This window comes from Styela clava, chromosome 15 (assembly GCF_964204865.1).
Source record: "Styela clava chromosome 15, kaStyClav1.hap1.2, whole genome shotgun sequence".
In the NCBI taxonomy this organism is placed as follows: domain Eukaryota; kingdom Metazoa; phylum Chordata; class Ascidiacea; order Stolidobranchia; family Styelidae; genus Styela; species Styela clava.
Window position 1 is genome coordinate 8,516,000 of NC_135264.1, and position 17,042 is coordinate 8,533,041.

Sequence of the window (17,042 nt, forward strand, 5' to 3'; positions counted from 1 at the left end):
AATATATGGACACGTAGAGTCACATAATTTCGATGACGTCATAGCGAAAAAAAAGTAATAGCCTTCTGGAGAAAATTTTTATCTTTAACCACTGAAAATTTCAAAGCAATTGGTCCAGTATTCGAAGAGAAAAGCGACTTTTTAAAAACGTGTCAAAGAACAACAACAACATAATATTGAAACGATCGTTATGTCCACTACGTGTCCAATAAGAGCATACACGGGGCTGACTCTAGTTTATCACAGAATTAAAGCCATATCGAAGTTCATGCAGGGATGATCATGTGCGAGAGGATTGCTGGACTCCTCGCTGCCGTAGGGTGGTTCACGTAACCGCTGGTCGGTTACGGCTTTCTCCACCGTCAAGTACATGCTTCCGAAAACAAATAACTGTCTAACTAATCCCATATCCGACCTGGACTGGTAACCGGACGAGAGGCCGTGGTTCGCCATATGATTAAGCCGTCTTATCGGCTTAATAATTCGGTATTCATGTCATGCCTCCATACCAGGTGTCTATAACAAGATCATCAAAAGCGGCCAATTGCTTCACTCGCTGTCAACGTTAACAATTCATCCATATACCACCCATTTGTACCTTATTGCGCGGACGATCACATAATAGAGAGCTTTTCTGTGCAAGGATGTTGCATTTGTACAACACCACTTCAGGCTATTTATGTAACGGCATGCTAAAACTTGTGATGCATAATTTTCCTTCTCCTGGGATACGTAATCGACTTTAATCACAAGCAGTATATCATAAATCATCTTACAATGAGGAGTCCTATATTTAAAGCTTCTTTTAATTCCTTATAAAAAATATCGTGAACGATAGAATGACCTCAAAAAATATATTGCAGAAAACAAAAAGGTTCATTCTGTAACGTTTTGTCTGACCATGGTCAAACTCATTCAGAAATGCATAATTAAACTAAGAACAAAAAGTAAGCAGCAATATCTCCATTTACTATCCAATAGAAACAAACTGAGAGGACATAATTACACCGAATTCAGCAGAACCAATAAGAGGGCAAATTTTATTTACACCTAGACAAGTTGTACATCAGTAAGTAATTGCACATGCACAGTGTAGCTCATGCTCCAGACTGTCAAATTTTCATGTAGTGTTATCTAAATATGTTTTCAAATATAGGAAAATATTGATGCCATTTTGCAATTAAGAAATGTTGACATAAATACAAAATTAGAAAAATTATTGATGCAACCAACGCCCAGTTGGGGTCATTGGACGGTTCAGATGGCACCGGCCCAATGTGGTCTTCTGGGGTAATTTGGAGTACCACATCCAGAGAAGAATTATTGACAACAGGCACTACCAAGTTAGTTTGATTTGTGATGAATTCTGCGATGGCTGGTACAGTAATATTTGGTGAATTGTATCTTGCAAATAACCTTGTGCCTTCAGTGATCATAACAGTGGGAACACCAACTGTACCATATCTGAAAAAAAATAAAAAAAATTTGTGTCAACCTAAGAAATCTATGACAAGCAGGAGAAAACACAAGCATAGAAAATAAACGCATTCTGGTGAGCACATATAGATTCATCGAAGGGAAGTCAGTAAATATAAACATCATTCACTCCAAGTCAACACTGACAAAGAAATAACTAAACATAATTCCATATATCTTTGAAAAAAAATGTTGGTAAGCACTAGCCACCAGAGTAAATGAATACCATGATCGAAGTCCTCAGTCATGTCCTCACCCTCACCACAAAGAATAAAAACCCGAAGTATGCAGACAAAAAACACATTATTATTTAGAATGAAAGAAATTGGAGAGAAAGATTAAATGATAGGTGCAGTGAAATATTTAGAAAACATGACTATGAAATGGATATAGAGTCTAATCGTATTACCCTAATTCTAAAAAATCTGTCATTCCTAAACAGCAAATATGAATCAACTTTGATAGACAATTTCCAGATTAAGAAGTATGAAAAATGCACAGCTAGTTACATTTCTTGATAATTAAACTTGTTTGGGTTGAACTTTTGATCTTGTGAAATTGTGATTACCTGTATTCACATACTACATAAGAGCCATTTTGAACAAGAATGAAACTGAAGCAGCATAAGGAGTCTTGAGTTACCAATTTAAATGATAAACAAATGATTAGCTTACCTTGTTAAGAAGCTATTTGTTTCTGATACATCAACAGCAAAGAAATCCAAGTTTGTAAAAATTCTGCCAAGGGCATTAAAAGATGGTGAAATTTTCATAGAGAAAGGACACCATTTTGCATAAAATAAAACCACTGAACATGCAGTTTCATGGCGTTCCTCAAGAGTTTTGATAAAAGTTGTAAAATTTAGCACAACGGCATGATCGATTGAAAGACGTGAAGAATTCAGATTGTGAAGGCAGCGTTTACGAAGTTTTTTAAACCTGCTAAATATGTAGTTTTCATCTAATGGACAAGTATTTTGAAGAAAATGGTGTTTATATACCAGATAAGAGCATGTTCCAATCAACTCATCACTGCTTGAAGAATCATCTGAGTTCTAAATGAAAAATATAATTTTTTTACATTACCAAAATTATAAAATTTTCATAGTTTCATAAAATTATCTGGGTGGAAATATCAACTATAAAACAATTGTGTTTAAACAAAGTTTCATATTCAATACATTTGAAACAATGCGGTTTTTTCAAAGCGATTCACCTATTTTATGCTAAAACTAAAATTATGCCAACATTTAATGTTATTTAATTGAATTTATGTATCTGATATTTAAACCAGTGGCTCTAAAAAAAATGGAATTAAGCATTCGGTCCAATAAGTAATTGGTTAATATTGATATTACTTGATAAACATGCTCCAATAAACTATTTTAGTCATTGCTTATCTTAAAACAGCAATGACTCAACAATCCCTTTTTATACAAACCCTTTTACCTTGCTATCCATCAAAGCAATATTTTCCTGTTCTGTTTCATTTGTTATTTCTGTGTGAACTAGGAGAACTGAAAAATGAAAAAAAAATTAGCGTATTGTACAATATTCAGATTATTACTGTACCAGTATGTTTCGAACGAGACACCACAATTTCAGGACTTGGATATGGAAAATGCTGTGATTATAGCATATTTTTATTATTTTATGTTAGGTAATATTTTACAGTATTATGGCGATAGGAGTGAAAAAATAAAATCAAAACAACTGAAATAAAAATTAGCTTTAGCTGAATAATCTAATTATAACAGATTTTGGGAGATGATTACCGTACTTCGATGACTAAAATTACAACATATTCATTCGTCTGTTACTCACCCCATGGTAATATTGCAAGCAAGCAACGAAGCATGAAGACCCACATAGCCAAATTATTGAATAACTGAATAAACACTCAGCTTGCAATATTCTGATATTATTCTATCATCGATTCATCGCCTAACCTGCAACTTTCTGAATTTATTACGATTAGACTATTACAGTATTACCTTACTGTTAAGGGCACTGGTCTGCTGGTACCGTAGCCTATGAGAGTAGAAACTGTAAAATAGTAAAAAATACAAGCGACTGTTGTCATCGTCACTTTAATAATAATACAGTACCGGTACCGGTACCATACCGGTGATAAAAAATATCTTAAATTTTATTATTTGCAATCAGAAAACTTAACAGCTTTTTCAGTCAAAATAAATGAATCTTAGCTTCGCTGATCAATATCCAAAAAAAATCATTGCGTTTATTTTATTATTATTATATTTTTTGTTATTGCACTAGGTTGGCGAATCAATAAATCTCCCCCTCACTCTCGCAACTTGCAAACACAGAAGACGCATGCAAGCGAGGATGAAGTTTGGTTGTTGAATATGGACATTTCCCCGACCCTTGACCCCTGAAATTCTCTTTTAGCTTTATCATTGTAAAATTTTAAACGCTTATATTGAGTGTTTTGGATAGTTAGCGCTTACAAACTGGCTCACATGTTTAAAATTATTACTTTTATTCAATACCTTTAACCACCTGCCGCTACAAGTACTGATAGCTAATTTTAGGCTAGTCTATCGCAGCAGAGACAATGCATAACATGTTGTGTAAATCTTCCTATACTTTACCATTGCAAAATTTTCGGGGCTATTTTAAGAGTGCTTTTGCGAGTTGGCGCCTGCAATATGGTGTATGTGTTTCAAACCATCATTATGATTCATCGCATTCAACAATCTGTTTTCCGAAAGTACCGGTTAAGAATTTTACCCTAGTCTCTCACAGCTATTTCTACACTAATTTTTTATTACTGCAATTAAATTAAAGCTCCTAGGAAGACAGAGTGATCATTAAATTATCTGATTTATATTTAAGTTTCCGAAACACAGCTGAAAACTAACGAATAGCGTTCCAAAACGCGAAAACGAAGTAATGTTTACGACCACGCTTGAAAATCTGTCTGAGTGAGAAAAGTGTCCGAGCGGATGCGAAAAGAGAGCATTGTTATGTCACTTTTCTCATCTTGCTGATTGGCCAATGTCACGAAGTAAACAAGGAAGTCGATGCTCGGGAAAAGGTCCATGATCGCAGCGTTTGCATTTTTTGATTATTGCAACTAAACTAAAGGTCTTTGAAAGACATAATGACATTTGGATTACTTGATTTACAACTATTTTTTGGAAACCCAACTAAAAACTGACAAATAACACGCGAAACCATAAACACGAGCCGATGTTTACAACCATGCTTATCTGTTTGAGCGAAAGATGTGTCTGAGCGACTCCATAAATTTCTATTACGTCGTTATAGGCTTTTTGCTGATTGGCCATAGTTACGCTAAAAAACACGGAAATCAATGCTTGGGAAAACATCCATAGTTAGCTCACGACTGCTTCGCTACACTTGAGTTGTAATGGTCGACGTCACAGTTTTTGCTTCTTCAATCTTAGAAAATCAGCATCTGTCTGATATTTGTGCGTACTATTTGAAGGAATTTATAAACACAAACAACTAAAGGGATATCCTGAGCACTTGCATGGCCACTTACGCAATCTCAACCGAACTCAAACATTGTTAGGTAATACCACGGCGTAAGCCAATTGATGCCTGCTTCCCACAAAGAGGCATATTTTAGCGGACCACTATCACGTCAGCCAAATATTAAACTCATACTGCCAAATTTCATATTAACGTGTTTTCGCATAAAATAAATACCTTTCACAGATACTTTCGAACATTACTGCTTCTGAAGATTATATTTAGTTGGTAATTAGGGGAACATGAGTGAGAATAATTCTAGACAACCTCCGACGTTCGGAATTTTTTTTAAATGGAATCAACCCGTTTTTTCTGAAATTGCTTCGAACCGATTCTATTCGAAATTCAGAAACTTACATCTCTACTCTGGACACACTGATGCGGTTCAAATCGAATACTCGAAAAGTCCAGATTTGTTCCTCGGTCCGCCAGTTGTGTAGCCCTGCTTTAGACAGCACGCTTGTTTAACTACGGAATGTTTTAACTTTTATCCTAGTATTTGCACTGTCAAAATCACAACTAGACAATCGTGGGTTTTTGACAGCGTGGAAGAATGATGAATTTCGTAATTTCCAATACTTCTTAATCCATTTTTTTAAATGCTCAAATGTTAATTAATCATATTTTAATTTACAGTGGATTTACAATTTTCTAGCCAGATGTGTTTTCTACAATCTACATCACCCATTTTTTTCTTGTTAAAAGTACTCTTTTATTGAAATAGAATTCACAACTGGATACAAAAAGACAAATATTTAATTTTTGTTTGTACTTGTTATTCTTTTCTGTTACAAAAAGATGTACCCCCAAAAGCCAAGCCTTGATCGCGCTGAGCTTTGTACAAGAAACTATGGTTATATATTTCAAAAAGGGGTTGTGTCCATTCGCTTACTGCCTCTAAAATAGGCTGCGTGCAATTTTTTGTTTTGTAATGATATCAATTTAAAATGGCGCAAAAGTTTTTTTTTTACTTTATTAAAATTATATCGATTGGAATTAGTTGATAAGTTCTGTTTGTGTATTATCGTGTTTGTAGTGGTGTTATATATCGTCGAGTTCGACATTGCGATAGTTCTATTTCATACGGAAACAATATTTGATTGTAATATAATAAAGTTATATTAGTATTTCTATAATATTGGCTATATTAATTATATTAGTCTTCAATAATGTATTTTTTCCAGTGTAAGCGACCTGAACATCATGTTTGCCCAGTTTTATATTTATTCGACCGATTCAACAATTTGAACCAAGAAATGTGTAAAGTTTGAAGCTTTTTCTATTAATCTGTCGTGTTTTCGGTTGTTGTCAGTGGTATCTATAAGAAACACGCTATCGTATATGATTGGTATTGTAGCCAAAACCTGTTCACGAGTATTAAAAAAGTAAAGGAATCAAAATACCTGCACGAAGACCACAATAACACAAGTTACTATTAATCTTTCGTGTTTCCAGTTATTGTCAGTGATATCTATAAGAAATAAGCTATCGCATACAATTGGTATTTTAGCCAAATCCTGTTCACGAGTATTAAAAAAGTAAAGGAATCAAAATACCAGCACTAAGACCACAATAATAGACAAGTTTTAGCAGTTTCATGCACAACGACGTCAAATTGTGTCTACTGTTATCTGAAATGAAGTGTCTTCATATTGCGTTCATCTTCAGTATAATTAAGCATTGATCTATTATGGAAAGTTATGCGTATTATTTGCACAAACATTTAAAATAGAATAGCATTGAGATTGAAGCAGACAATAAAATCATATACAGACATAGATATATTTTTGAATAAAAAGGAGTATTAAAGTTTGGTCTGCCCTGCTACACTGCTCAAATTGAACATAACAAAATTTTCTTAACATTGAAAAAAAGTTCACTCTAGTCTTAGATTGTAACGGAAGTGCGTTTTACATACGGGAACTTGTAATATATATGTTTCTCAGTCATTTAATCGGAATCTCCCACCAAAAAATAATCCTGTGCCTTCGGTAAAGTACTCATCCGCTGCTTTGTCACATTTTCTCTGTTAGCTCTCGGGACGATGAATTATGATCGTTCAAGTAATTGTATTTGGTCAATTTTCACAAGGTGACGCACCGTGGCATACAGTTACGTTTAATCTGGTACACAGCGAGTACAAATTCCAGCAACAACTTTCTGAAATGTCAATCATTTAAGGCACCATAATCTTCAAAGTCTTGAAAGGCATTTTTGGAATGGCGCAGGTTTTCATTTTCTAATGCTGGGGATGGTATTGCGCTTGGTAGGACAGCATTATTGTTTGTATTGATTTCTAAATTTTGTGGTTTTGGCCCAACATGGTTTTTATCCGAACGCCCTTGTTCGGGGTCGCTCACTGTTGGCACATTCGAAATTTCTTCCGGCTCATCAGAATGGTTTTTCTCCAGATAAATAGAAACAAGTCTGTACAACTGCAACATAATCACCAGTGCATTCTTGCATGTGAAAAACACCATCATGTGGCTTAGGATCCCAACACCTGAAATAAAGTACATTTTTGTTCGATTTTAAACTCGGATAAAAGGAAATAATTCTCCCAACATTATCACCAACTTGCCACAAGGTTTGACTTTTATCGCTTGTAAGTTGCAACCGGCAAGCTGTAAGTTTGTTATTATTAAGCTTTTTATAGCTGTGACAAAATCGCTATCGAGTTGTAATCGGTTTTCGACTCTTCACCAGTATTTGAGTCGAAGCCCAAATGTTTATTGTCTAATGCCCGAATGCGGATTCGCATTTTTGGACTTTACGGGCTACAAATTTTAATAGCTTTGTGGCGTTGTCTAAAGGCAGCCTAAAAAACAAATTTGATTAAAAACACCAAATTTATTTTTATACGAGAGTCGAAGTGGGATATTTTTCCTGATTCAACAGCCTCGGATAACAGACTGTATAACTACAAATCGAACGTCTAAGCCAACTGAATGTTTTGTTCCTACATGATATATATAAACATTCTTATGGTAACAAAATCTATCTGAGAAAATATCTTACCTCCAAGCAGAAAAACTCGAAAAATGAAGAACGGAAGATCCTGCATTAAGATTGTTGTGAATATTCCAACAACGTCTGCATTCCAGTCACTGATATGACAAGTACAGCGCGCTACTTTCCTGTCAACAATTTACATTATGTAATCTAGATATCGTAATATTTGTAATAATGAATTTTACATTCACACCCAAAATTTAGCAACGAAATTAACACAACACAAAATTTGTCTTTTTATACACTTTCTAGTATTTGTATATTACTTCATATTCAGCTCGTTGTGACAACTGTCGGACAAAAATCTCGTTTTAGTATAGTTATTATAGTATGTGGTCATTTGATGAAAATAGTTCAGGAATTTTTTAGAGCCATCATTCTAAGTTGGGTGTTACTAGCTCTCAATTAGGCATATTTAATGTGTCAATTTCATCAAATTATAATGAATATATAAATTGCTGTTTTGTTGATATATATTATCATGCTAAACATGAATTTGTCCAATTTCAACTTTGACGATGTTACTTGAAATCATTTCAATGTAAAGCTCATACCCGTCAACTGCTTCATTTTCGTCTTCTTCTGTTCCTCCAAACCTGTCTTTTCTTGCATTTGTGTTGGTGATAACGAAACAATATTGCAACAAACTCCAACTCCACAGCGACAACGTAGGATATATGAGGTTCGGATATTCAACAATCTAGAGTTTTAATATTAATACTTTAGTTTGAAGTTCTTTTTAAACGAAGGTTAGGATACGGTAAAACGGAAAGTCATGGGCATTAACTGAGTAGAAAGTTGTAAGAAAATACGACATGTACATTTACCTTTTCTTCTTCAAACACTTCGAATAGCTCCATAATATCTGCTGCCATTCCGACATGTACAAGAAGAAGTTGAGACAACTGATTTCGACTTATTTCTCCGCGCGGAAGAACCCATCTGCTCAGTATAAGAATACAAAACATTGTTTGTTCTAACGCCAATGCCCAACCAAATTCATCAAAGTCGATTTCGATTGTTAACTGAAATGAAAACCATGTAGTGTATTGTATAGTAACAATCGGTTGTTGTTCGCAAAATTATGAAAAAAAATACCAGTTGTTCGGTATATACTTCGGCTGTATATTTGTAAAAGTGATTAAATCATGCACTGACGGAAAGGCGAACATCAAGTTTTGTTGGGATATTGTTCAGAGAGCCCATGCAAATTCAAAATCCATGAAGAGAAAGCAACATGACCAAATGCATAGCCAGGTATGTAGGAACATCTTATTAACGATAAATTAATTATACACTGTTGTTGTATGATTTCACAGACTTGTTTACATTGTCTTCCAGAAAGTGATGATGACGCAATAATAAGGGATTCGTGACGTATTGCGTGACAACGCCTGTCATTGGCTTTGCCTGCCTTCTCGACCAGTTAACTTTGTGTTATAATCGTGTTGATTCAAGTTCTGTTTAATAAATGCCATTCGTCCGGTTGGTATTTAGATCAGATTCATTGTGGGTGTATAACCTTGCCCTAATCCTGACAATAATAAATCGTGACAGAGAGTGGCAGTTACATTGACAATTTTTAAATGGAGCAATTGTAGATTTCATTGAATCCCATTTCATTAATATTGTTGAATGCACGGACGTCATAGTCTACTGAATCTCTGGAGCCACACAGTTATTTACCATTCAATAAACAATCTTTTCTCAATGTTATTCTCTGACCATTTTTTATATGAAAAGATTATATTTAGTTACGTCCTATTGTCAATAATCACGATTTTTCTTTGCCCATCAATATGAACTATAATTATGTAATGTGTACTTTGGAAAAAATATATAGGGCGCAATCAAAGATTATTTTCACACTATGTGCACGGATGTAAATGTACGTTATTATATTTTAATTATTATTAGACATTTTTATATTGAGGAAATTTTCGATTCAAGTTCTATAATAAACAGCGGGATTAAATGTTAAGTTTAGCTATCACGTATCTGACGCAATTGTAATTCCACCTTCGAATAACCGACTACGTCTATTGTTTTTTGACGCAAAACGTTGCCTAGTATAATACCAACGCACTGATTAATTATTGGAAGGTCTAGTGATCTTATTTTGAAATACAATGGAAGACTTTTAATAGCGGTTTGCTCAAAATTAATCAGCACTCAATTTTAAAGATACCGTAAAATGTTAATGTGTACGACCACTGTGGTATTTATCAGTGATTGTCATTCATCAAACCCATTTCAAAGCTGCTTCAATAGTCATTTCTTGAATTACAGATAGGAAGATAATATGTACACACGTACACATACCAATAACAGACGATTTTGGGCACTGGGCAAAGATAAACCATGCGGTATTTCACCATTTACCCATTTATGTATTTTGCATTAACGTCATTAAAACATCCTTAATTTAGAAAAAGTTACCGCGCGGTTGAATTGATGTTAGAGAGGAATCGTTGCGGTTCAATGCACTTCAGAGGGACGGGGTCTTAATTTTTTTTATTGAATGACAAATGCCTATGATTGAGAAAGTTGATGTTTTATCCATTGTGGTTAATAAAGATAATAGTTTTCACACCTCCGCGATAAAAAGCATAAGGTAATCACGCCCATTTCATCTATCTATACATACAGTATATTCAAGATACTTTGTAAAGTGACTTACTGAATTGGTAATGTATTTTACACGGTATGTAAGCCTTAAATTTTTTGCGACAATCTAATTAAATACGAAGCAAGTTATTCAATGTATGACAAACGATTAAAGAACGATGGTGATGATTCTTAGCGGAAATATTTGAATGTACAACTAACATCGAACTTTAGACAACTCTAACAACAGTTATACTATGAACTAAAAATATTGGCCTTCTTTTTGTATTGTAAATAATTTACGACGTACAAAATAGTATAATGATATGTTAAATTTAACATTAAAAAAACGTCCGAAATTAGATGAAAAGTATTTGTTCAGACACGATAATCGCGCCTCTCAATTGATTTTTAATAAACTCATATAAATCTCTTAACCGTACAATATAAATGTAAAGAAACAAATGAAAATTTCTAACATAATAAGCCTCCGCATAATGACTCGGGAGCTCCTTATGAGTTTATCGGCGATAACCGATAAGGTATCATCGTATGGTTAACAATAATATACACAACAACAACATGATACCACTTCTCACCCCCAAAAGACTGTGTGTTTTGTCGACGCGAGTTTTATTCGCAATTGCGTCAAGTTCCTTATGCCTCAGTCCCATTAGATGTAGTTCAAGCAACCATATGCAAGGAAGAGTTGCAGCCATGTAGAAGAATATTGCTGGCGAAAACCTTGTAATATGTAAATATTATTGGTAATTTTTCACTTAAACATATCATTGTTATAGAAGTAGAATTTTAATGTATGACTTAATGGCCTATGATAATTATTTATAAGTGCATAGCCAAATGCGAAATATAAAAATTGTCTTATCGTTGTATCAGAGAGAAAATTTGTTTTGTGAAATTATTTGGTTATTTATGGCATGCCACACTTTCTTCATTTTATTGTAACAAATTAAAATTATTTAGCATTTCAGTCGACAAAAAGTAGATTAGATTAATTTATTTCGAAAAGAACGTTTTCATGCGTTTCAATTTTAATTCATCCTCACCATTTCCACTCTCTTCCTCCTCTTCGATAAAAAGTTAACAAAGTTTCGAATAAAATCCCAAGAAGTAAAGCTAACATCCACCAATAATTACTATTTCCATAAGTTTCGACAACTCTCCATATTCCGATAAAACAATAAATAAAATAAATAACTCTGACAGATATTGCTTTGAATATTATTAGAAGAGACATTTACATTTATGGAAGATCTGGAAGAACAATTTCAACTATAATGAATTATTTTGTTGCAACCAACATATCATGTCCAAGTTCATTTTCAATATCGAATACCAAACATTAAAAATCAAAAAGTATTCACGCCGCAAAAATTCAAGTAACAAACTATCTAGATTTTAGAAGTACCAAATCATAACGACCACTTTCGACCAAATAAAGACGGAGCTATAGGTATCACGTCAAAGTATGAGCTCGACGGCTTCTAGCTTCTTCGTCAAAAGAGCAACAAGCAATACGACAAACCTAAACGCATATGGGATATTTATATTGACTCCATAATCTCAGAGGCTTAGCGCCTTTCGTGTACTGTTTTATTTGGATTTTGTTTTACGATTTCAATATTTCTATCCCTGTATAATAAACTCAATAATGCGAGCCTGAAAATGCTATTCAAATGTAATACGCGTTTTTATGATTCGACTCGCTATGTCAATGAAGCATCAGTAGCAAATTAAGACAAGCAATACCCAAATATTTTTATGCATAATGCGCTCAGTAACATCATGCAAAAATTGTAAGCGTATAGTACTAACCGTATATTTCGCGATGAAGTCATTTAATTGTATTGCACGAATTTTGACTCAGCGTCGATTATAAGCATGATGCTCGCCAAAATACAGGCGAAAGATCGCACACTTAACTCTCACCGCAAAAGTGCCGCCCATTTTGGGCTACGCAGATTTGGCGTGACGCCGGAAACACGTAGACTTGAAAAGATTATTTTACGTGCGGAGAAATGATCAACAATAAAAGATGTTTGGGAAAAAGGGTTTTGCGTTTTTGTCAACACGACCGAATACAATGTCAAAAGAAGTCGCGTGAAAATAATATTTTACTAATTTTCAGTGATATGCATTTTCCGTAAATTAAACAATATCTATAAGCTATAGTTCTTCGTCATAAAGGTTTGTCATGTTAGAAATAAAACAAAATAATAAGAATTATTATTATTCATTATACGTTCGGAAATGAAAAATATGCCTGATTCATACTAAACCAAATTATTTCTGGATGTAAAACTATTTTTTCTTCCACATTTTCGCCAATAGTTCATACTTTCTTATATAGATTTGAGATTGTATAACTAAATTTCGGGAGATGTTGGTTTATAGTACGATGCTCCCATGGAACTTTCCACAAGATTATAGGTTGGGTTTCAATGGGCGTTACTGCACGGATCACCTGTAGCGGGGCTATTTGCACTTAAAGGCGGATGATTTCGTGACTTTGGGGGAGACGTTTTCTCCGATTGTCTCTTTTGGATCAAAAATAACATTATAGGTATAAAGGTCAAATGACGAAGTGACTTTTTTTGACTTAGTTTGATAAAAAGAAATCGCAAATCTTGATCGCAACAATGACAAGTTGTTTTCTCCCAAATGTTTTCGTTAAATTGTTTGTGTGCGAACAATAATATGTCGTTGAGTAGAAGCTAATTATACTTTTGCGATATCTAATTAGTGGAATGGCAAAATTGACATTCTTTCTGTTATGCAAACAATACATCAATATAACACAAAAGTAGGATTTAGGAACATCAAAAGTAAGAGTAATCATTGACATGACAGAAACTGGCAAATAACCATAGTAGGGCGTTGCTTACAGATTCATTAAAACTGGTCACATTAGTAAACACATCAAAGCAAAGTTTGCCCAATTCATAAGAAAATATGTTAAAATTACAATTTAAAAACAAATGGGAAATTTTGATATTTGTTCTCGTTGTATTTTTGATTGCCCCGACGAAAACATCGTCTGCAATTTTAACCGCAACTTTTGATTCGTGGAACTGTCAAAAGTTTTTAGAATAAATGCAGTAAATTTATTGTATATTGGTTGAAATAAACATACAGAAAAGTTTTTGTAGCAGAACCTAAACGTTTGAAGCTTGTTGCGAGGTCGCGAGGTAAATCCTATGTAAAAGGCGTACTGATTATTTACTATCCATCTTCACTTCTGATTTGTATGTTTGTAAAATTTGAATATTTCAAAGTAAAATACAGTATTACGATGTAATTTTAATAAGGCACATCTTTAGAAATGTCTATTCATGGCATGGGTGCAGTGATTTTCAACCTGACTTCGCGAGAGACCTTCATGTGTGTCGGGTAAAATTGTTGTTTTACTTTTTTATTATTGACATTTTTTATGATAAAAAATTTGGAAATATAATTATATCTATACATTTGCAGTTAAGGATGTTGTATGGTAATACGAATCGACAGATGCGAACCAAACCGTATAAAAATCGCTCTTCTTCTTAATTAACCATTGGGTCAATTGTTATGAAATTTTCACTGGTTAACGATTGCATTTTTCGCTAGAAAGCTATTACTTTTATTTATTTAAAAACTTTCTGTGGGCACTATCGTTATAATTTCAAAATTAGTGTGATGATCTCTTGAAAATAAAATTAATACAAATTATTGTAGCGGTTCCTCACTCGCGTTACTATCTTGCTACGCAAAGGTGGGAGGTTTTTTACGGTACCGGTACCGTAAACAGTGAGGTAGACACTGCTGCTTCGATTTGGTCTTTGTGTACATAAATTTGAGCTTCGCTCTCTTGTTGAAATTGGTTGGGTTTTCAGACACTTGGCATTTGGCCATTTTGGTTCATCTCGCGCATGAAAAGCTCATGGCAAGTTTTTTGATTTGAGTCTGGAAAACTTTTATTTGTACGTAAGCTTTATGTGGCCATGAATTCGAATTTCCTATAGTTAGATCTTTTTCCAACTAGAGTATATAGTCTATCGTATTTATGCTAATTCCTTTCTTAGTCAGAACCGATCAAGATTGAACTGAGATATTTATTATCAGTTAATTGTATCATTTATTTCCGAAAATTTTGAAATGTTCCTACTGCCAAAGTAAAGTTGTTCGTAAAACATAATTGGGAACGAAATGTACATAGTAATAGTTTTGTTATGAATGTTTCCCCGAGCATTGATTTTCTTGTTTATTTCTGTAACAATGTCCAATCCGCAATGAGCCTTCGATGACGTTACAACAGAAATTTAAATTCGAGTTGCTCACAGTTCTGTCGATCAGACATATATTTGCGCATGGTTGCAAACACTGAACCGCTGACGCGGTTTTGCGTGTTATTTGTGTGTTATTTTCAGTTGTGTTTTTAAAAATTACTCGTAAATCAAATAATATAATTGTCATTATGTCTTTCTAGACGCTTTTGTATTTTTCGCTAGAAGGTTATTACTTTTGTTTATTTCAAAACTTTTCGTGGGCACTAACTCATATTTCACTTTGAAATTTTTGAAAAAATATTGTAACCGTTCTGCGACCTCTCTCGTGCTACTCCCATGCTTCACGAAAGTCGGAAGTTATTGACCGTACCGTACAGTGGAAAGAGCAATGTACGCCCCAGGGCTACTTGAAAGAAACCTAAGGGTTCCGCAAGCTATTCGCTTACTTATTAAAATACTGACTTTGCTAATTTTGTAACTTTCCAAAGAAGCAGTATATAAGGGAAATAAAAAAATTGACAACGATAGTCTCGGTATATATGAGGCCACAAGGCGGTAATACAAATATGGCATTATCTATAATTTCCAATGGATAAAGCCATATTTCAATTACCGCCCTGTTGCCACAATTTGAATATTTTTTTCAAATACAAATCATACGATCATAATTTCGATTAACTTTAATCGGTAAATAACAATGTGTTTTTTGCGTTTATATTAGTAAATCCATGTTGAGACTCTGTAGTTGATAGTCAACCACTTCTCGGGGTTCATAACACCAAAATTTTGAGAAAACCTCAAGTAAGCTACTGCTTCGTTTTGTTTTTCGTGTCCATATATTTGAGCATCGCTCTCTGGTTTTTGTTAGAGATGTACCGATACCACTTTTGTCGCCGATACCGATCCGATACCAGCTAAAAAGGCCGATACTGATACGCCGATATTAGAAAACGACCGATATTCCGATACCGATACTATGTAAAGTGTGCAGATGGTTTAAAACAATAGTCTTTGAGCCTTATCATTAGTGCACATTATTTCGAATAAAAAAAAATATATATCACATACATCTACTAATATTCGATTGATATATTTTTTCATAATTACCATGTAATAATAAAAATTTTAGCAGCAAAAATACTCAAATGGATTGAGCCAGTTTGGCTGATAAATGGCTAAAAACAGGTCAGAATCCGATTCCCGTTTCTACTAGTGAGGGTGGGGATGTGCGTGGCTCATCAATCCAAGCAAAACAATCAATCCAAGCAAAAAATAATTCCAAGATTAGTATTTTAACCTATTTTTTAAAACATTCTGGATCATATTGAGAAGCTGAATATATCGGAAATATTGGTGTATATGTAGCCGATACACTACCGATACCGAAAAATTGGTCGATATTGCCCATATCGATACATCGGTACATCCGTAAGTAGTTGGTACAGTAGTATAGTTGTTGGCATTTTTTTTATAAAATATTAGCCGTAAATAAATAGTACTTTTATACATTTATTTTATTCTGGAAAAAATGCAATCATGACGGGCTTTGTTGAGATGCTTTTCTTTAAGTTTATTTTTCCTTTAATTTTTACCACATTCGGCTTCAATTTTATAAATAAAACAAGAATACCTAAGAATTCGACACTCGAACTGAAGTATTTCAACGAAATCCGTATGGTTCACATTTTTGCTGAAATAGATATATATATTTTTTTATCACTATTACGAGACGAATAAACATACATACAACATAGTTTTTGTTTTTAACGATCCATTCCGAACTCTCGTAAACACTGGAGGGCACCGCCGAGCGCGTCAAATATTTTCGTTGGATACGGATTCCAAAATACCAACAAACAGTGGAATTTTCGCAATTTCGTGACGGGATTTGGCTAAGTTACCTTATGTTTTACTGTGTTGTCTTCTTGATAAAAAAGCATTTATGTAATCATTTATGAGAATTTAGGGAAGTAGAGTGATTGATTTGTACTAGTTATTGCAACGAGCGCTCTACTTAAATACCGGTACCGGTATACGGTACGGTAGTCTATAGTTAGTAAGTACTGTAGTAGGTGAACGTTAACTAAAAACAGACAATCGCAGGCTGGTGTGCGAAAACACGTGTATAAACAATTCGGGA

General features: G+C 34.0%; 2 protein-coding genes across 4 annotated transcripts; both read right to left on the reverse strand.

Annotated features, from left to right (window-relative positions):
- Positions 1-785: 785 nt before the first annotated feature.
- LOC120333920 (thioredoxin domain-containing protein 15-like) lies at positions 786-3,771 on the reverse strand. 3 transcript variants are annotated; one of them, XM_078109418.1, is made up of 5 exons: positions 3,300-3,770; positions 2,925-2,992; positions 2,477-2,530; positions 2,151-2,213; positions 1,326-1,464 (listed from the first exon to the last, which is right to left on the reverse strand). In XM_078109418.1, exons 1-4 carry the CDS (start codon positions 3,343-3,345, stop codon positions 2,181-2,183), a joined length of 201 nt encoding a protein of 66 aa, XP_077965544.1. In that variant the 5' UTR covers positions 3,346-3,770; the 3' UTR covers positions 1,326-1,464; positions 2,151-2,180. The 3 variants fall into 3 exon arrangements, with proteins under 3 accessions (XP_039257257.2, XP_077965542.1, XP_077965544.1); XM_039401323.2 differs by having other exon boundaries at positions 786-1,464; positions 2,151-2,530; positions 3,300-3,765; XM_078109416.1 differs by lacking the exon at positions 2,151-2,213 and having other exon boundaries at positions 1,289-1,464; positions 3,300-3,771.
- Positions 3,772-6,426: 2,655 nt separating this feature from the next.
- Positions 6,427-11,887, reverse strand: LOC120333908 (transmembrane protein 26-like). The gene is made up of 6 exons (XM_039401304.2): positions 11,684-11,887; positions 11,216-11,360; positions 8,837-9,034; positions 8,564-8,709; positions 8,016-8,134; positions 6,427-7,500 (listed from the first exon to the last, which is right to left on the reverse strand). The coding sequence occupies exons 1-6, from the start codon at positions 11,872-11,874 to the stop codon at positions 7,166-7,168; spliced, it is 1,134 nt and encodes a 377-aa protein (XP_039257238.1). The 5' UTR covers positions 11,875-11,887; the 3' UTR covers positions 6,427-7,165.
- Positions 11,888-17,042: the final 5,155 nt, after the last annotated feature.